The 20,032-nt window shown below is 38.5% G+C and overlaps 1 protein-coding gene and 1 pseudogene across 1 annotated transcript; one reads left to right on the forward strand and one right to left on the reverse strand.

Moving 5' to 3' along the window:
• The window catches only part of LOC107748918 (IQ and AAA domain-containing protein 1-like), a 64,055-nt pseudogene extending 57,581 nt beyond the window's left edge, over nucleotides 1-6,474 (reverse strand).
• Nucleotides 6,475-9,208: 2,734 nt separating this feature from the next.
• On the forward strand, nucleotides 9,209-14,298 carry LOC107748917 (atypical chemokine receptor 3-like). The gene is made up of 2 exons (XM_016563925.1): nucleotides 9,209-9,328; nucleotides 12,465-14,298. The coding sequence occupies exon 2, from the start codon at nucleotides 12,513-12,515 to the stop codon at nucleotides 13,599-13,601; it is 1,089 nt and encodes a 362-aa protein (XP_016419411.1). The 5' UTR covers nucleotides 9,209-9,328; nucleotides 12,465-12,512; the 3' UTR covers nucleotides 13,602-14,298.
• Nucleotides 14,299-20,032: the final 5,734 nt, after the last annotated feature.

Raw genomic sequence — 20,032 nt, forward strand, 5'->3', positions numbered from 1 at the left:
AATCTGACAAACTGATTTTTATCATTCAGTTCGTCATTGAGGATGTGGGGAGATTCATATTTAGATAACCTCAACAACACTAAGGCAAATCAATCTCAAGACTCGGCTAACAGTTCATAAATGCAGGCAAGGGTTTTTCCTGTATTTTTTTTAATAACTCCTCCTTTTTAGTTTGAACGACAATGATGCTAAAACAAGAAGAGCCAACTGAAGAGAGAGGATTATGTTTCCAGGGTTTCACAGCACAGAAATCTGCTTTGCTGTGAGAATGAGAGCGAAGGGAGGATTAGACCTTGTGAAAACAGCCCTGCAGTGTGAGAGCTCAAAATCTCTGTTTATCACCCCCTGTAATCGCATTCACTATGACTTTCAAACACGGTACAAAATGCTTGTTGGATGAGCTTTTTGAAAGTGAATTACAATGAGCGACAATGCTGAGGCTCCTTAAGGACATTCATCTAAGCTTTTCTGTACCTTTTCACTCAGCAATGTCAGTTTCACACCTGTGTTGTAAAAAACTTCAGAGCTCCAAAACCATATCTGCTATCTCTTTCAGGCTACATCTATGTCTGGATTCAACAACCGTAGTGAACCCTCACTCAAAAAGACGTCAGGATACATGAGCTCAGATTTCATGATTAGGTTGGTACTGAAAAACAACACCTAAAATCCAGGAATGCTTTCCTCTTCCCATCTCTCAGCACTACAATGCTAATCTCCCTCCTGCTGCCAAAGGGCCTACAAGCACACTATTCCCACAGATGAGGTGGACAAATATCTTTTATGCTTGGATGGGATCGCATGTCATTCATAGTCCTTTGTGAGCAGACTTCATGTCAAATGTGACAACTGATGAATGTGATAGGAGATGGCCTGACCTCTACAACATTTGAGTTCATGCACAGGCAGGGGTAGGAAGTAGACATTACCTCCCTTGTGTATGATGGTAGATCATCAACTTCAATTTAGATAATGATATATTTATTGTTATAATGTTATGATGTGTTTATCATCTTAATGGCCATAACAATTTTTTTAACAATTTTTCTCAATAGCCAACTGGCATACTCTGATGAATGTGTACTCATAAGTTTCATTCATGAATACCTGTGAGGCCTGTGAGAAATGTCCACCAACCAATAAATAAATAAAAAATTAAAATAATATAAAAAATTCAAGGCAACATGATGCACTCATATTTTTATGTTCTCCTAATGATTGTCTAATTGCCCTAAGTAACACTACTTTGTTTAGTCAATGTGAAAATGTTTCTTTACTAAATGTAAAATGCATAATTTGGCCAATAAATTTGTGATGACAACTACAAATGTCTTGTTCAGCAAACTTCCAGTAAGTAACACAATAAGTAGATCTGTAACTAAAAATAGATAGTAACCAAATATAGAGTTTTATAGAACATTTCACATGTAAAGTGAACGTCTCAGGTTACTTATGTAACCATGGTTCCCTGAGTAGGGAACGAGACACTGCGTCCTCTAGGGGGCGCTATGGGGAACGCCTCGTTGTGACCCGTGTCTGAAGCATACATTGAAAAAACACCAACAACACGTTGGCCGGCGACAGCCCATGACGTCACTACCGGTGCGACTATTAGTATAAATAGGCGCCGGGAGAACATGTCATTCACTTCTTCATCTGAAGCTTGCGTTCGAAGCATGGCAGGAAGCCTAGAGGAATACCCACGCCGCCATGCTGAGGGGAATGCGGGCCAGGACCATGGCGAGCACTAAGTACCAACTTTACCATTTTCATGGTGAGTTGCCCCTGGGACGCAATAATTTACTTAGCTGAGGGAGCAACACACCCAGTTCTCAATCAAGAGGGGGGCTCGACCTACAGCATGTTCCAATGCTGGAACTGCTAGCAGTAAGTTACCTAGCTGAGGGAGCATGGACCCAGCTCTCAACGAGAGAGGGGGCTCGCACAGGATGATCGTTAGAAATCAGAGGCTAAGCGTACTGCAAGCTAGCCAAAAAACTCCTATGTTCACCTGATGCTGCTGGTTCCAGGTGTTCTGGGAAAAACAGAGAACTCAACTCTCACGTGAGAGGAGAACTCCGAATTCAGAAAGAATAGCGCGTTCATAGGCAACCCTTTGGTAAAAGGGGAGCACTGCTAATATTACCACGAGAGCAGCCCACGGAGCGAACCCGGGCGCTCGATAGGAAGCAGCATGCTCATAGTAACCCTCAATGGTGAGGGGAGCGATACTTCCAAGTGTGCCAAAAATAGACCCACACTGGTTGAGTGGAGCCCAAGGTACCGGGGTCTAACCAACTCAGAGAAAGGGAACGAAGCTATAACGCGCAACCCTTACCGTACAGGATTTCAGAAAGTTTGCAAAGTCTAGCGTGCACAATTACCACTTATGTGGATTTTAGAACATGCGCAAAGTGTTCAACGTGCACACTTACCACTATGTGGATTTCAGAAAGTGCACAGAGCTTAGCGTGTGCACTTACCATAGCATGGATTAACATTCCAGGCATCTAATCACAGATACTCGGAGGTACTGGGCCAAACGGGAGAGGCAAGCTCAAATACGACCCTCTAAGGCGAGGGGAGCACTGCCTGAGGCAGCATTACACTAAGAAGGTTCTCGCAAATACCACCTATACTTCCCGCTCGATGCCTCAGCAAGAGGGGATATCCTGGAGCCCGGACATCCAGGAATGCCAACGTGTTGTTGGTGTTTTTTCAATGTATGCTTCAGACACGGGTCACGACGAGGCGTTCCCCATAGCGCCCCCTAGAGGACGCAGTTTGAAGTTCCCTTGAAAGGGAACCATGCTATCTTTGTTTCTGAAAGAGCAATCACAATACAAAGCAAAGGATTATGGAATATAATTTTAAATGATTCTACTGTACATAGACATCAAGGCTTGATGAACAAACCTCAAAAACAAATGTAAAAATATGAGCTTTTAACATCACAACAAAACGAATAACTAACAATAATGACAAAACAACAACAAAAGTTAAACAAGTTATAAAGTTAGCAACAAAAAAGATATTTTGAAGAATGTTTCAACCATTTTTCCTAAACTTTCATGCTCGAAAATGGACATGAATCATAAAATGAATCTATACAACTCGACTGATATACTCCAAGTCTTCTGGTTTGGGTTGCATATTTGATATGGTCTGTGTACGCTGCACTGTTTGATGAAATTAACTTGATTTGAGAGTGAATAAAGGCTTAAATTTGGTCTGTTCACCATACAAAGCTTGCTTCAAAAGACATGGAATATACCAGTGAAGACATGGATTAATTTCATGTCCTATTAGAGCTTCAAAGTTTTTGAAAGCCATACAATTTTTGGAATGACATAAGTGTGAGTAAATGATAAAAGACAAAAAAATTTTAGGTGAACTATTCCTTTATATCTAAAAACAGTAGTAATATTTACTAGTTCACTGCATAAAAGTTTTCCTAATCATTTATTTGTTTTGCCAATTTCAAACCCATCTATGCAATGTATTAGTAATTTTTGTAAGAAAGTAACAAAATTTTCGTTGAAAATCAAGTGGTGCCTGATACCTTCTGAATGCAGGTGGCTGCTTGGTTAGGGTCCAGCATGGTAGAGTTACCCTGAAGTCTTCTTTGCTCCTCCTGCCGAATTGTCTTCATGAAGCGAGCTCTCAGTCTTCCCTGCCGAGCTCGCTCACTGACCTGCAGCAGCCACAGTGCCCGCTCCACAGACATGGACTGAACTGGCACCTGCTAAACCAGAAACCAGAACCACACACCTGAAGAATACCCTATTTGGTATCAACTATTGCATTACATGTATTTGTATTGAGAGAATTTATATTTCATTGATGTGTTTTACATAAAGACACACTCACAGTTTTACATTCCTGACGTCCTCCTTTAGCCAAAATATGGGCCAACATCTTTTCTCTCTCTTTTAGTGCCCTCATCTTCTCCCTCACAAAGTAGCGTGGAATAGGCACCTCAAGATCCTCCTAAAAACAAGATTCAAACTATTTTCAGCTATTACAGCCCTGTATAGAGAAGGTCATATGTAAAAGTAGTGCACTAGTGACCTCAATTGGCATCCACTAATTTCAGAGAAAAACAAGAGGCTTAGCTCACTAAAATCCACTTTGACATTGAGCAGTAAAATCTTCTCCAAGCCCAAATCTCCTAAATTCCCTCTAGGCCCTCTCCTTTGAATCTACAACCACAAGAGACCAAAACATTCCCAGCATTCTGTACATACAACAGTATATTTTGTCCCATCACCCCCTCAAGAACCTGGTGCACAACACGTGTCTTCTAGGGGTGAACAATCTGATCGTAAACCTCCTCCAGGGCACGGAATATCTTCAGGTAGCGCAGGTAGAAAGTTGCCAGTGTCTGAAAGACCTGAAGACGGTCCTTTTGAGGACGGAGCTGCATTGTGGGATATTCATCCCCAAAAGGTTCAAAGTAGTGAAATTCTGAGTACTCCAGCTCCACCATCTCATTCTTCAGCTCTACCAGTCGTCCCATCACCCCCTCAAGAACCTGGTGCACAACACGTGTCTTCTGGGGGTGAACAATCTGATCGTAAACCTCCTCCAGGGCACGGAATATCTTCAGGTAGCGCAGGTAGAAAGTTGCCAGTGTCTGAAAGACCTGAAGACGGTCCTTTTGAGGACGGAGCTGCATTGTGGGATATTCATCCTCCAAAAGGTCCTCCAAAGCTCCCTGAGCAGTGTTCCCCATTTGGCCATATGAACTGGGTAGAGGACAGGGATTATATTTATGAGATAAAAGTCTTGTAAATCATATATTTTACATTTATTGTCATTTTATTTAGAAGTATATGGATAATGTGGATAAAACAATGATTACACTTTCACATGTACTTACTCAGGGCCGGTCCAAGCCTTTATGGGGCCCTAAGTAGAATTTTATTTGGTGACCCCTCGGTGCAAGCAGCTGCTTAGTTCGCTTATGCCTTGGGCCGACTCTGTACGTACTGATGGTGAAGAGTTTTGTATTTTATTGAAAAGTGGTTTATTGTATTTATGCATGCCAATTTATATAGAATTTTCCATATTTAAAAATGTCCATGGCCTTCTGTCTTTGAAATGGAATCAGTAGAGACAGGTAAATCTGCAGTAGTACTTGTTAACCGGCCTAATTACGCCTGTTGAGAGCACCTGCCCTCTGGGAAAGTTTTTTCGACCCTCCGGCCAAAATTAGCACTGCCAGAGTCTGACTGTGCAAAATAAATGTAGGAAACCACAGAACGCACATTGAATTCACCGTAAGTCAGCATATTAAGCCACATAATGGAAGAAATCCCCTGACAAACATTATTTCTTCATTTTCTAAAGTTGAATACACATGAATTCCACAGATGTCCTCTGACCTCTTTGACTCCCTTGCGTGTGGGTGCTCCTTTTGTGATTGTTGAAAGAGTTCATGGCGAGGGTGAAACCACCTTCTTTTCTTATTCTGATGGGCCCATACAGTATTGTTCCCCTCTGGGCATTAGCACTGCCAAGAGCTACTCAAATTGTAGGGATGGCAAAATCAAAGGAGGGGATGGAATAGTTCGAGCGGGAGGGGGGCTGGGGAGGAGTTGTGGGAGGAGGTTAGAAGGGTGGTTGTAAAGGAACATTTACAATAAAATAGTGAAGCACCTCTTAGAGATATCTTAAGTATGGCAGCCAACAAAGGCAAAAATATTGCTGTTCACTAGAAATCAGCAGTAGCTAACAGATGTTGACTGAAAGTGGTGTTTAAGTGGAAAATTCCCTTGCTTGGGGAATTAAAAAAAGTACTCTCAGCATGTGCACTACTACTAAATGTAATGCTCTGCTTTAGAAAACTAATGGCATAGGATGACTGAAAATAGCATGCCTCCACCTACACCAAAGCTGATTTGAATAGCTCCTATTTGAGGACAAACTTACTGCTGGTTCTCAGTAGTTTGGCTCTATGTTGTCATAGGAACTGTAACACAATGTGGACTTTCTCCTAGTAGGCATTGTTACTAGAACTCTTTTCTTCTTTTGCACCTTCCTTTTTTCACATAGAAATGTTGCATATTCTCTTGATATAAAGTTATACAAACAATTCTGAACGTTACAGAGTTTATAGCAGTTCACTGTAGAGAACATATATTCCAGTTTTCTCACACAGACAGTACACGGTTGTCGTTCATTCTAAACACCATGGTGGTTCTTGGCATCACATCAACAGTCCCGTTTCGCAGTGAAGTGCACTAAGTAAAAGGGCAGTTATTACTCACCTCTGCGACATCCTTAGTGATTCCACGTGCTACAGAGTTTAGTTTAGAAAGTGCTGTATTTGAATATCAGAGGGATTAAAGCATGCCGCTTTCGAAACTAAAATGGTTAAACGAAGCGAAGTAAGGCATCCAAGCAGTAAGTCTCGATTAGAATTCATTAGTTAAGCATTTCTAACTTGAGTTGGACAAGTCTCGCGCCAGACAGGCTGCGGTTTGCTGCGCGCTTCTGACAGCTGCCATGGCAACGAGATCAAAGCCTCTTCACTGCTTCTCAGAGTTTAGTTTAGAAAGTGCTGTATTTGAATATCAGAGGGATTAAAGAATGCCGCTTTCGAAACTAAAATGGTTAAACGAAGCGAAGTAAGGCATCCAAGCAGTAAGTCTCGATTAGAATTCATTAGTTAAGCATTTCTAACTTGAGTTGGACAAGTCTCGCGCCAGACAGGCTGCGGTTTGCTGCGCGCTTCTGACAGCTGCCATGGCAACGAGATCAAAGCCTCTTCACTGCTTCTGAGAGAGGGGGCAGCGAGGCAACTAGTTAAAAACGGAATACAATACTCTATCAACTATAACGCATAATGCGATTCTTACACATAATGAGAGCTCTAGCCGGTCATTTTCATCGTTTTCTTATCTTATCGGATAAGCCGAGAGCATGTCAAGCCTCTGTTACTAACAAGCTCTTGTTTGGCATCCCGCTGTGCAACACAACACAACACTACGCCACGCTTGCGTAGCTCAGCTCATTCAATGTATGAATGCAGCTCGGCCATTTGTTAACAAAAGCAATTTGGAAGAGTCTTCTGACGCAGCATGTTTTGAAATAATTGTTCTCACGCTGGAAGCGAGCTATTCCTTTGCTTGTATGTCTGGTCTGCCATATATTGTTTGAATTCTATAGCCAAAAGACCATGTGGGCAGGTAGGAATGCAAACGCAGACTGTGGAAGTGCAATGTGAAATTTATTTATCAATGGATGCATCATTTGTCCTTGTCTCCTACTTTCCTGGTGGTCCCACCCTGTATAATAGTTTTTAAAAGAGTTCTATATTCCCTTACAGGCTTCGTTCTATGATCGGATGTGAACAGCTATTGGCTGTTTTTGTTAATAAAATTTGTTAATAAAATGGTTAACTATGAGGTTTTCAAAAAAAAAAAAAAAATAGTGATATTTTTGTTTTATAGACAGCCTGTGTCAGTAACCCCCGCAAGTGTATTTAATCCAAAACCAGTGTTATTTTGTGAAGAACTTTCCTTTCCTGCAGACACAAAGAATGGACTCCATTGAAAACTTGAATCCAAATAAGATGGAAAGACCATTTTAACAATCTTTAATTTGGAACATGTTTTGGTTTACCAGACTACGCCCCTAACTAAAACCAAATGTCTTTTAACTGCTGGATTTCTATGCATGCTTCTCACAAAAAGACCTGATGGTTTCCACCCTGTATGGTCAGGCTCTTCAAACAGAGGCCATTGAACAATCAAATGTTGGTGAGTCTGGTGTGAAGTTGCCTTTAATGTGGAAACTGTTAGGCTGGAAAGTCTTGGCATGTGTAAGCACATTTAATGTGTGTATTTCCGAATTTCAGGAGCAGCTCCACAATTGATGTGTTTAGGCAGGTGTTCCATCTCATTTGATATGTTTACATGGATAAGCACATTGATCAATCTCCGTCCACACAATTAAAAAATAATACTGGCAAGACTTAACACTTTCCGTGTAATGTTGTGGTTACAGTGGCATTCATGTGGCTTATCTCTTATCCATCAGTATCCTCACATTGCTAGAGGAAGCCAAAATATGTTTTGCACTTGGATCAATGCACTACTGCTTCTACAATCAAATGCATCACTTCACTCCTTACTACTGAACAATTTATCCCATTAAGATTCCACTAATATTGTTGAGAATGTTTCATTTCAGTTTCCACTTTTCCATGTCACATACAATAGGCACTGGCCATTAGCCAGAAAATATAAAGCTAAACAGAGGCCAGCTGAAGATTAAGAACAGGTGAGCTTCCTTGTGGTTAAATTTAGCCGACTGCCTGGAAGTTTTTGAGGGATTGCCAAGAGGACGCAAAAAGAATAAAACAGTCGTGGGACAGGAAAAATAAAACAAAATTCACCTGCTATTAACTACAGCACGTTGCAAGCTGCATTTTATATAAGACTTTACCATGAAGCATTAAGTCATATTACCTGTATGATACCATAATAATTAAGTCATATTAATGGTAATATGATATTGTATCAATTGCAATTATTATTAGTCATTAACAAACCAGAATGCTTAACAGTTGGTACATTCAAATATGAGTATGTTAATTTATATATTACATTTGAACTATTTGAATGATTTCATATGCTATGAATGTTAGCAATATAAAATATGTATTGTCAATAGCTATAATATTTATTACAATATTAATAATTATTAATTAGTTAGCTATTATAAATGATTAGTTATTATAAATACATGATTGAGCAGTGCAAAAACGGGGATCTAAAATGCTTTACTGATATAAAAATCTTGAGAATATTTGTATGTGAAGCATATTTCAGCATGTGAAACTGGAAGGACTTACAAGTCCTCAATGAAACTCGCATGCATATGCTTCTTTGATTTTTCTAAACAACTCTCAGTGCGAAAACAAAAAACTCAAAAACTTATTCTGATATTCGAACAATCATTTTGTTTATATCGCTATTTCTTTTTGTATTGCATATAAACATATATAACAATAAGAGAAATACAACTTTGCATATAAAGTTTATATCGCTATTTAAACAGGGAGTGGAAATCCGATGTGTCGCACGTCCGCCACTCACATATTGTTGTTGGACAGAAACTTGAGTGATTTTCCGATCGGCCTCGGGAGGTGTTACTCGCAGCACTATATCAGCAAGTGCAGTCAGAGCGCAGAGGGACAATCACGCCATCCTCTCGTACGGATAACCACAAGACTTTGCCATTTTCTCCAGGCATCGGAATCTCGTTACCAAAGGCTACATTTAAAAGCATAGGAGCACCAAAACATACCACAAGGATTGTAAGTTTATTTTTACGTCTTGTTTGTGTGTGCACGTGCTTGTGCGTGAGAGATTTTGGTTTTTAAATGCAGCCTTTTCATACCGGACCATATCTAATGATATCCAAACACTTAAAACTAATTATATACGGTGTTATAAGATATTATTTTTTAAATCTGACTTTAAAGCCTAATGTAACTTGCTCTATATCTACACTCTAAAAGTTAAGGTAGGCTACTTAAAAAAAGCACTCTTTTAACAAATTAACCGAACCCGAATCTCTCAGTTGGAGGTGTGGATTAGCAGTGTCGCATCCCGCGGATTTGTCCCTTTAATACCCATGTCCAATTCTATTTCATATAACATTCAAATGAATGTTGTTGCACGTTAGAGAATAAATAATTTTAAATCCATATTTTAAGAGAAGGACATGCACTCTTGTTTCTTGTATAAAGGGGTCAAGTAGAGGAACTCTTGTTTCTTTCGAGACTCTTTCGGTCTTTTTCCTCGGTTCCCGTGAATTAATTAATGTAACTAGTAAGGTTGTTTGCTGGTTGCGGTATAGAGAATATAGAGTTCGTTTTTAGTTCGTTTTTTTTAACTGCTTGTGAATTTCTGTAAAGGCGACTTGCCATTATTATTATTTTGCAGTAGTTTTTATTTATAAATAAAATATGTATATATTAAAATATACTTCTGATTTACTTTATAGGAACCTATAGTAAAATAGTAATTTTCTGTGGGATTAATTAATTTACACTTACTTGTTATCTAGTTTTCATCCACATTTAGTTTACTTGCAAGGGATTTGTTTTACTTATTGTATTGTTGTTACTTTATTTTCCTCACAGTAACTCTTACAGTGAAGATTTCATGCTTTAACCATGACTGATAATTCCCTTCATGCTTGCAAAACACTTGGAGTGAAACAATACTGAGTTTCAAGGGAACTTAGAGACTTCAAGTGAGAGAGACAGGGAGAGAGGGGGAAGGAGGAGACTGGACGGAGAGTCTCTGTGTCCACACAGCTAACTCTTTGTGCGGGCAAGTGTGCTTGCTGCCTGGGGCCGTGAGATCAGGTGAGGGGCCCGCTGTGTTTGAACAGTGTAAACGCAACAGTTTTACAACAAGGCTGGGGGACATGATGGTGGTGCTTGGGGCCGTATGTAATGGACCATCACATTTTATGGCACCTGATTTTTTCAATTGCACCTGGTAAGTCAGGTCAGAGGTTTACGCTGCCCTCTCTGTCTCCACAATGTAATGATGTCAGAGTGGAAAGCTGTAAAATAAGTCCAGATCTGTCTTTGTTTTGGGAGGGATCGAGGATCTTGCAGTACGCAAGTATCACAGGATGCATTAAGAGCAGCTGTGTCACTTCTCATATTTCCTTTAATGATATTAAGGTTAGGCGCTAACTGTGTTCCAGGGTCAAACCAGCGGGTTGATTTGGAATGAAAATAAACAACAAGCCTAAACAAATTCTATCACTTGATGGTTCTTTAGCAAAACACAAGAAGTTTGCAGTTGTATCTTTTAACGCCAAGCCAATTGGAAACTGATATTTTGTTTATATTAAACGTATTTCTTCATGTTTACTTAAAAAATGACAGATTAAGAAAGAGCATAACTGTGTTTATCATCTCTGCTTCACTGCACAACGTTTTAGTTTTAAAAGCACACTTAAATGTTCCAATGTGTTTATTATTATGCAAGCCCTAAACACACATCTAAAATGTGTGTTTAGAGATGTGTGTACATCTGTTTGAGAATGTGTAAGTGAAAAACTTTGACATAGCGCCAGTGTGGCTGTTCTCTGTTCTCTTTAGCTTTTGTCAGTTCAAAGCCTGGCATCCAGTCCCCAAGCTGAGCATATCATTTTGAGAAAAGAACCTTTCACCCTTCTGTGTCGCAGAGAGAGCAGCATCCGCCCATCCTCCTCCCCTCTATCTATGACCTGTCTCACTTCTAACGGGCATCAGTCACTCTAATGCCTCCAGAGGCATCACAAGCTGTTCTTTATCATTGTACTCCATCGCATGGCCTGTTGGTTATGCTGAACTTTTTTTGTATAGCCAAACTACCTCCCATTTTGCCATGGATATCTGCTTAGTTTTTTACTGGGTCACTGCATGACATCAGGTCTGCCAACAAGTTTTGCTCAGCAGCCATCTGAGTTTTGCTGCTGGGCATCTAGTCCTTATGTTCAGCAGAAAAGTACAACACAGCCTTTGAGCAATGAATCACAATTGCTTAAAAACAAAAAATTAGTTTAGTCTAATAATATTACACAATACAATGAAGTAACACTAGTGTTTTGATTTATCAAATTCTGAACAAAACCTCAGAATTTTTTCAATAATGAAACAATTCATTATTGTTTGCAATAATTTGTACTTTGTCTGCTAAATGAGTCATGTGGTGCAACCAACATGCAGAAAGTGCACGTGCAGACATTCATGACTGTGTGTCAAAGTTAACAAACCTCCTAAATATCAGAAAATTTGACCTTTTTAAGAAAAGGCAAGGGTGGTTCATGTTGTAAAATTGTCATTTTGTGTGACTCTTCAAAAACATAAAATGTATTAATAAAAAATCATACTATTTGTGGGGGAAACTATTTTCCTTAGAAAAAATATATTTAAAATGATTTTGAAAATAATAATTAGGATGTGTATAATCACGTGTATTCAAGGTGAGATCACTTTTTTCTTTTGTTACACCACATGACATTTTAGAGTGATTAAATTGAAAGTCTTCATGAATACAAAGAGTATGAATACAATGAACTTCAAAACTAGATTTTTTTAGAGGATTTTCCTTATTTATTGTGGACACTCTTGTTTGTTTTTGACTCTTCCCTCTTTGATTTTGTGACAATGATAGCCTGAATTTATTCATATATTAAGTGCAACCCAATAACCCTGGGAAATAAACCCATGCACTGAACTATTCAGGAAAAATCCTCTTATCCAGCACAAGGTCCTGCCCTCTGACAAGGGACCCTGGTGTGTTCGAGATGTTTCAGATTATGTGTGTTTTATAAATAAACTTTCTTTGTTATACATTTTTCTGTCCCTCTGAGTTTAATAAGACCCTATTATTGTTTTTTTCTTTCTGTGTACGTGTCATAACAGCACCTGTTTTTTGTTTCAGGTCACTGCCGTTTTGTCCCACAAGTGGCAATAACGAAGACGTGCCAAGATGAGTGTGAATATGAATGACTTCAATGACATTTTGGATGCACTGGGTGATCTGAACTTCTCAACCCTTGACGATAATGTTTCCCATGTGGAAGTGTGTCACAGCACCTTCAGCCAGAGGGCTTTGCTTTATGCCCTCTCTATTCTCTACATCTTCCTCTTCATCATCGGCCTCGCCGCCAACGCTCTGGTGGTGTGGGTGAACGTGCGAGCTGAAAGGAAACGTTATGAGACTCACCTGTATATCCTCAACCTTGCCATCGCTGACCTCTGCGTAGTGGCCACTCTTCCGGTCTCCATTAGTTCTCTGCTTCAACTCGGCCACTGGCCCTTTGGAGATGCCATGTGCAAAATTACACATCTGATCTTCAGTGTCAACCTCTTCAGCAGTATATTTTTCCTTACATGTATGAGTGTGGACCGCTACCTGTCCGTGAAACTTTTTGGCGATGGTCCCCGTCAGAGGAAGAGAAGGATCAGGCAGCTAATCTGTGTTGGCGTTTGGTTGCTGGCATTCTTTGCCGCCTTCCCTGAAACATACTTCCTCCAGGCTGAGAAATCCAGCCATTCAGACAGCATCATATGTAAACCTATGTACCCGGTGGACAGCATTAAGGAGTGGACAGTTGGAATCCAAATGAGCTTCTTCATGCTCGGCTTTGCCATCCCCTTCCCTATCATTGCAGTGTTCTACGTCCTCCTGGCCGGTACCATCCAACCCTCAGCTGACCAGGAACGTCGTATCAGCCGTAGCCTCATCTTCACCTACATTATGGTCTTCCTAGTGTGTTGGCTTCCTTACCATGGAGCTCTATTGCTTGACACTCTAGCCTTTCTCAACGTGCTTCCTTTCAACTGCACACTGGAGAACGCTCTCTATGCAGCACTGCATCTCACCCAGTGGTTCTCCCTCCTTCACTGCTGCGTGAACCCCATCATCTACAACTTCATCAACAAGAACTACCGTTACGACCTCATGAAAGCCTTCATCTTCAAGTACTCTACCAAAACTGGCCTCGCTAGGCTTATCGATGCCTCACATGTGTCTGAGACAGAATACTCTGCTGTGGAGAACCAGGGACCATTGTGAACATTCTATGATGGTGTTGATCAACACCAACCTTGTAATCACAAAGATAAACAGGGAACAGTCTTGTAAATCTCTCTGGACGTCTTGCTCTTGAGGCATTGCCAAATTACATGTTTGTAAAATAGTGGAACAACTTTGGATACATACAGTTTGCTTACCTTTATAAACAGATGAATGTTTATGCCTTTTGTACAATTTTATGACAGTTATAGATGTATTGAGAAAGCACTTGTATTGATTTGATTTGTAAGCGCATGTAAGCCTAATAACTCTAGCTTGGCTTTTGTGACAGTGAAATTGGTGGAAAAGGTCCCTTCCTGTCCTGGAACCACAGAGAGACTCATATAACCCTTTCTCCACTTATCTGTGACTTTCCTACATCTGCCAGAAAGACGCCAACATGTCTACACTAAATGTACACATTAATGTACAATTATGTTATGTCTAGTCAAACCGAGGTGAATATTGAAAACCCAAACAACTGAGTGGAGAGATACAAGTCCAAATCAAGATTGCATATAGATATTGTTAATTGATGTTATGCTGTATGCTTGTCGAAAATGATACAGTTTTTTGATAAGTTGTACATTTCAAGAACAATGCTAGCAGCATTTGTAAATGTTTTATAAATAAAATTATATTTATATACTCAGTGTGTATGATCAGTGTTTTGAAGTATTTTCTGATATCTACAAATGTGGCGTTAAAATAAAAGATGTATCAAACTTCTCAGATTTGTCATAAGGATGTTTTTTTTTGTCTATTACAAATTAACCCATATACACACTTTTTTAACCATTAGCTTTTTTTAAGCATTAGCTTAGTCATTATAATATTATTAGTGTATTTTTTGTGTATCTTTTACAATACGTATAGAAGACACACTGCACACTACTTCTGATGTTCAAGTTCATTAACACTTTACAATAGGGTTTAATTTGTTTACATTATTAAAAACATTAGATATCACAAACTAGTGCTAAAAATGTAAAGTATTTGTTAACTAGGGGTATGGTTACATGGCAACGTTGTACTAAAAAATTGAAAAGTTCTTCCTTTGCGTTTTTCTCGTACAGATGACAATGTTGTCAAAATGACCCTGTTCAAACAGATCCACGAAAATGACATAAAACACTGTTTAATGCATGTCAGGCCAGTAGTTGGCAATGTAATTTTGTAAATAAACATTATGTGAACATGTAATACGTTTCACATATTTGCGTTTTTGTATGGTATTGTTTTCAAAAACGTGCACTTTGAAACCTGTTTTCAAAAGTTTGTGTTTTCAGGACCCCAAAATACCTTTGTTGTGTAAATGAATGGCCACAATGTGTAAAAAGTTTTCTGTTTTTAGTCAAAAACAGTGTTTTGTAAATGCCAGTTAATGTTAACTTGATGTTTGTTTATAATACATTAACAAATGTTATACAAATTTAAATGTTAAAAATCTATGCGTAAACGTAGAAATCATTAATTATGATCATGGATTAATTAATACATCATGCATTAACTAATGTTAATAAATTGAACCTTACCAGAAAGTCTTATCGAAAGATCATATTTTGTGCACTTGCATTCGTTTCTAAAATAAACCCTATGCATTTATTATTTTGTATTTAGCTTAAGCCTACATTCAGACCTACATATGATCAAAGTAAAGATGTTTAGAATTTACAACTCATTTTTTAGTGGAAAACTGCCCATATGGCTTATATTGCCATGATGAACAGACATTACTTGCCTGTGGGAATGGTTCATATGGGTACGGTTTGTATGCGTTTGTGTGTACTCAAATCTCCAGGGAGGTCAGGCTCATTATGTATCTTCAGTGAGTTCGGCTCAGAGAGAAGGGAAGTTTGTTTAATCCAAACCAACTGTTCCAGGAGCCTAATTTTCTGTGCGTCTCCTTTGTAGTTCTCTAGAAGTTCCAGGTGTTTGTTTCAAATATACCCTGCTGTGGTTCCCTGTGATTGGGTTTCTAGACAGTACAAATTAGAGAAGGCATCATTACCGTTCTCTTGGAAAGTCCTCAGAAAATAACAAGGCTTATTCTCTCCCATAAAACAAATGATATGAAACACCGATTTATGTTTTTCACAAACGCTTTAATGCTTTGGAAGGTGAGTATATGACTTGGGAATCCCCTGAATCAAAGGAAATATAGAGGCATAACCTGGCCTGTTTACTATGTGCGTTCAAATCTGTGATTTAAGCAGTATTACTTACTGTATTTAATTAAAAGACAGAAGGTTCTTGTTGCTAAACACATTTTTCTAGTCATGACACATCTTTCAGAACCCACTGTACCACGTACCTCATTTGGATGATTTCATGAACTGTCAGCACAAAAATGACTTCTAAATAGAATTCCAGTGAACTTTCTTTCACATCCTTCTGAAAGATATTTAGACCAAACTGTGATTTCAATATCTGTAAAGATGGATCATGTAAGTGGAAATAGTAGGTTGACTGAAAGTACTAGTGTGCAACACTCTACAATAATATGAACGACCTTTCATGGCATCTTCATCTAGGCTGGATATTTGCTATGAGGAAAATATGTTTTTTTTTCTTCTGCTGTTGTGGCTATTCTACACAAAATAAAAGTTCTTTGTTGGCATCTACAGTATAGTTTCACTAGGAACCTTTAACATTGCACAAAAGTTTATTTTAAAGTGTAACAGGAACATAAAATGGTTCTTCTGCAACAGCCCCATAATCCATTCTAGAGAAACAGAATGAATGAGAATTTACTCTCTTTGTATTACAACATTAATATTGCAATTATTCGATGTTATTCTTAAAACATTCTGATGTTATTCTTATAATATTACAACTTTATTCTTGAAATCATTATGTACGATTATTATATTAACATGACTGCAGACTATTCAGACAATTATTTGTCATTTGCTATAAAGTTAGATAAGAATCCTGTTCCAGGATAAGAATTCATATTTTGCTATTATTTTGCAGTCAAACTCAGCTAAACTGTCAGCTTCAGTTTCCGTTGAGTATTACAGGAGAACACCTCTCCAAAGGTCAGACTGATTTAGAATGTGTATGTTTTTGTGTCAATACTGTGATTTATCATCTGGGATATTCCCTGAGCCCCTCTTAATCAGAGAAAGGTGGCAATGTTAACACTATGCCAGAGAGAATGGCACAAATGAGACAGAGAGTAATACAAAGAGCCCTGAGAATGAAACAATAGAGTCGCTTTCGGTGGATCAGTTTACAAGTAGAAAGAAAGTGAAGACTGAAAGGTCATTAGCACTCTTAGGTCATTAATAAACCCTGCTGGGAACCACCCTGTGAGAGAAGCTAATGGGCCATTCAACCACCTCACTGTGTTTAGCCTGTAACGCTGCACTAACTCTCGCTTGAATTCCATTGTTTGGTAATGAGACCACAAGTTCAATTTCACATGATTTGTGTGCGGGCAGAGATCACTCTGATTGGGCCGAGACACGGAACCAATCCCAATCTGGAAGGATGCGGGCAAAAGCAGATAAGGAGGTCCACATGATTATTTTCTTATAACAGTCCATGTTGAAAAGAGAAGGGTTGTTTTGGCAGAAGAACAGCGATTTATTAGAGTGAATTATTTTTCTCTGGGCATCAGATACACTTATAGCAACACACAAAAAAGGAGATGACACACAATTTCATTTCCTTGGTTATTTGTACAAAATTTGCATGCAACCACAGTATCAGTTACTATGAAGTTTCACTGTGTTTAGACATATTAAATGAGGAACAAGGAATAGTGAACTTGGGAGAACAAAGAAATAGAATAAAGAGAAATGGAATAAGAGACAGATGAAAAAAGAGCGAGGCACTATTCCCCCCTAGGGTTTTTAGGCCCCAACAGTTTTAACCTTTGATACAATAATAACCTTCTGCTACATTGATGGATTTCACCAGTAGAAAAATGTTGACATCTTGAAAATGAAAATTAGAGTAAGAAATGTAGAAAACTCCTGACTTGTGGATGTTGACATTATAATTCCTTCACACTTAGAATGATTATGTGCACCAACAGGCTTGGCCATCATTCTGACATACTGTCTCATGTGCTTGGATGATCTCACTTTTGAAAACAGAATAACAATTGGACCAAGAAGCTGAACAGCAGCTTAAAACATGCTAAGACATTAATTTATGGTGCAAATTCTGTACTTAACCATTTCCTGTGAATTACTCAGCATTCACAATGGCAGTAAATATAAGAAGCAGGATTTGAGCTGTGGGAATGTTCCTCTGAGTATGTGCCTAGATGTATAAAAGGAGAGTGGGGGCTGCTCATGTCACTGACATGTGTGGGTGGAGTCTGAGTTTGAGTGAAGGGCTGGGGCACTGCTGTTGTGTGGAGAAAAGGAGTTCACAGGAGACCCGTAGTCTGAAGCTTGGGCCTTTGGCAGAGGCAGAGGCAGAGGCAGAGAGAGAGAGAGAGAGAGAGAAAACACTGGCCTCCAAGACATGGTGCATTTGTGTTCAGTTTTTTTCTGTCTCCCTGCATGGTTTAAATGTAGCCACGGATTTCATTCATATTGAAATGATCTTATAATGTGTGATACAATGGACAGTAAATCCACTGTCAAACACCCAGACAGCCAGGATAGGATGTATGGACATCTATATATATTACCGGTCAAAAGTTGGGAATTATTGAGATTTTTTACAATGTTTTTGAAATATGCAAATTCGGTGCTCAATTATTATAATTTATCACTGGTGCTTAATTATTAATAATGCTTCTTATTATTATCAATGCTGACAACCGTTTTTGCTGCTTAATGTCTTTGTGGAAACCATGACATTTTCTCAAGATTTATTGATTAATAAAAAGTTCAACAGGACTGCATTTATTTGAAACAGAAATAATAGCCTTTTCTGTCACTTTTGATTAATTTTATTGTGTCATTGCAAGTATTATTTTCTTTTGAATTTCTTTTGAATGGTAGTGTGTGACAGTTTTCACAAAAAAATTATGATTCTGAAGGATCATGTAACACTGAAGACTGGCATAATTTTCACATTTTAAAATATATTCATGTAATATATTGTAATAATATTTCACAGTTTTGCTGTATTTTTGATCAAATAAATGGAACCTTGGTGAGCATTGAAAGAGAATTATTTCAATAACATAAAAAAAAACTTAATTGTTACCATTTTTTGACCCAAAAAAAATAGTTGGACAATCAAAAATGTATTCATGTCTTTGCATTATATAAAGTGATATTTTTAATATAAAATAAATATAGTATTATAAAAAAAATGAGAACAAGCACAAGTAACCTTTCACAAAATTACACTTTTTATTTTTTGGGGTTTCAAAATATGAAAAAATGAAGACAAAAAGTCTTGGACTTTCCCATTGTTAAATGTGGAACATGTTCATTTGTTAATGTGATGAACGACACAGGTGCAGATATGCATACAGGTTTGGAATGACATGAGGGTGAAAATGAAAATTTACATTTTTGGGTGGACTGTCCTTTTAACTTAGCATCTGCATTGCATGGGGTTGGTCTGAATTTTATGATTTGTTAGCTCAAGTTTTATCAAGATTTGTTGTGATAAACATTAAAACTTGCATGTGTTCTACTAGGCATGATAAACTGTGAATTTAGTGAGAGAGTCATGCAGAAACACACTGGGTTCTAAAAGGAAACAGTTAATCACACCAGTGGCATAAGGTAAGTGAAAAGTGTAAAATAAAATGCATTCCCACAAGAATTTGTTTGAATAACATTTGGTTAAACTGCATTCTGGGGTAATTCAAACAGCTCTTGTCGGTTGGCAAGAACTTGAAAGGCTAATATTGCTTAAATACATGTAAGTCAGCTAAGCTCATTCAAAGCAAATAAAAAAGTACCAGAGGTAGAAATATGTTATTAAAAGAACTAAAAGCCAGAGCAAAAACACATGCCATGTGATATATATTTTGCTTTACAGCTGTTTATACGGTATTGGCTGACACATTCAGAATAATTACATTGCACATGATTGATGTCTTCCTTAAAACTCTATCAGGAAAACTTATCCCTCACTTTACACAAAAAAAAAAATCTCTGCGCTCAAATGCAAGGTTTCTTTCAAAAGACGAATGAATGCAAGACCTTCAGTGGCTGTACAGACCTGAATGTTGAGAGAGGGGTTGACTAACCTGGGAGGTCTGTGGTCAGGCCCAGGCTGGGTTTACTAAGGCAGGTGTTAGATTAGTGGGCCAGGGAGCCCACACATTCCTTCATGAGAGACGCTGAGGGTCAACTTTAAGACATGCTCCACAGCACACAAACTGCCCCATCCTCCATTCTACACAGCGAGACCCAGACAAAATGTCTCCGAGGTGGTGAGGTAAGAGCACATACACGTGCACTCATGCACACACACACACACACACACACACACACACTTACACA

Source organism: Sinocyclocheilus rhinocerous, unplaced genomic scaffold (assembly GCF_001515625.1).
Source record: "Sinocyclocheilus rhinocerous isolate Xijiao unplaced genomic scaffold, SAMN03320098_v1.1 scaffold1371, whole genome shotgun sequence".
Classification (NCBI taxonomy): domain Eukaryota; kingdom Metazoa; phylum Chordata; class Actinopteri; order Cypriniformes; family Cyprinidae; genus Sinocyclocheilus; species Sinocyclocheilus rhinocerous.

Excerpts from the sequence above, each read along its gene's own strand:
- LOC107748917 (XM_016563925.1), top strand. The coding sequence starts at position 12,513 with ATGAGTGTGAATATGAATGACTTCAATGACATTTTGGATGCACTGGGT.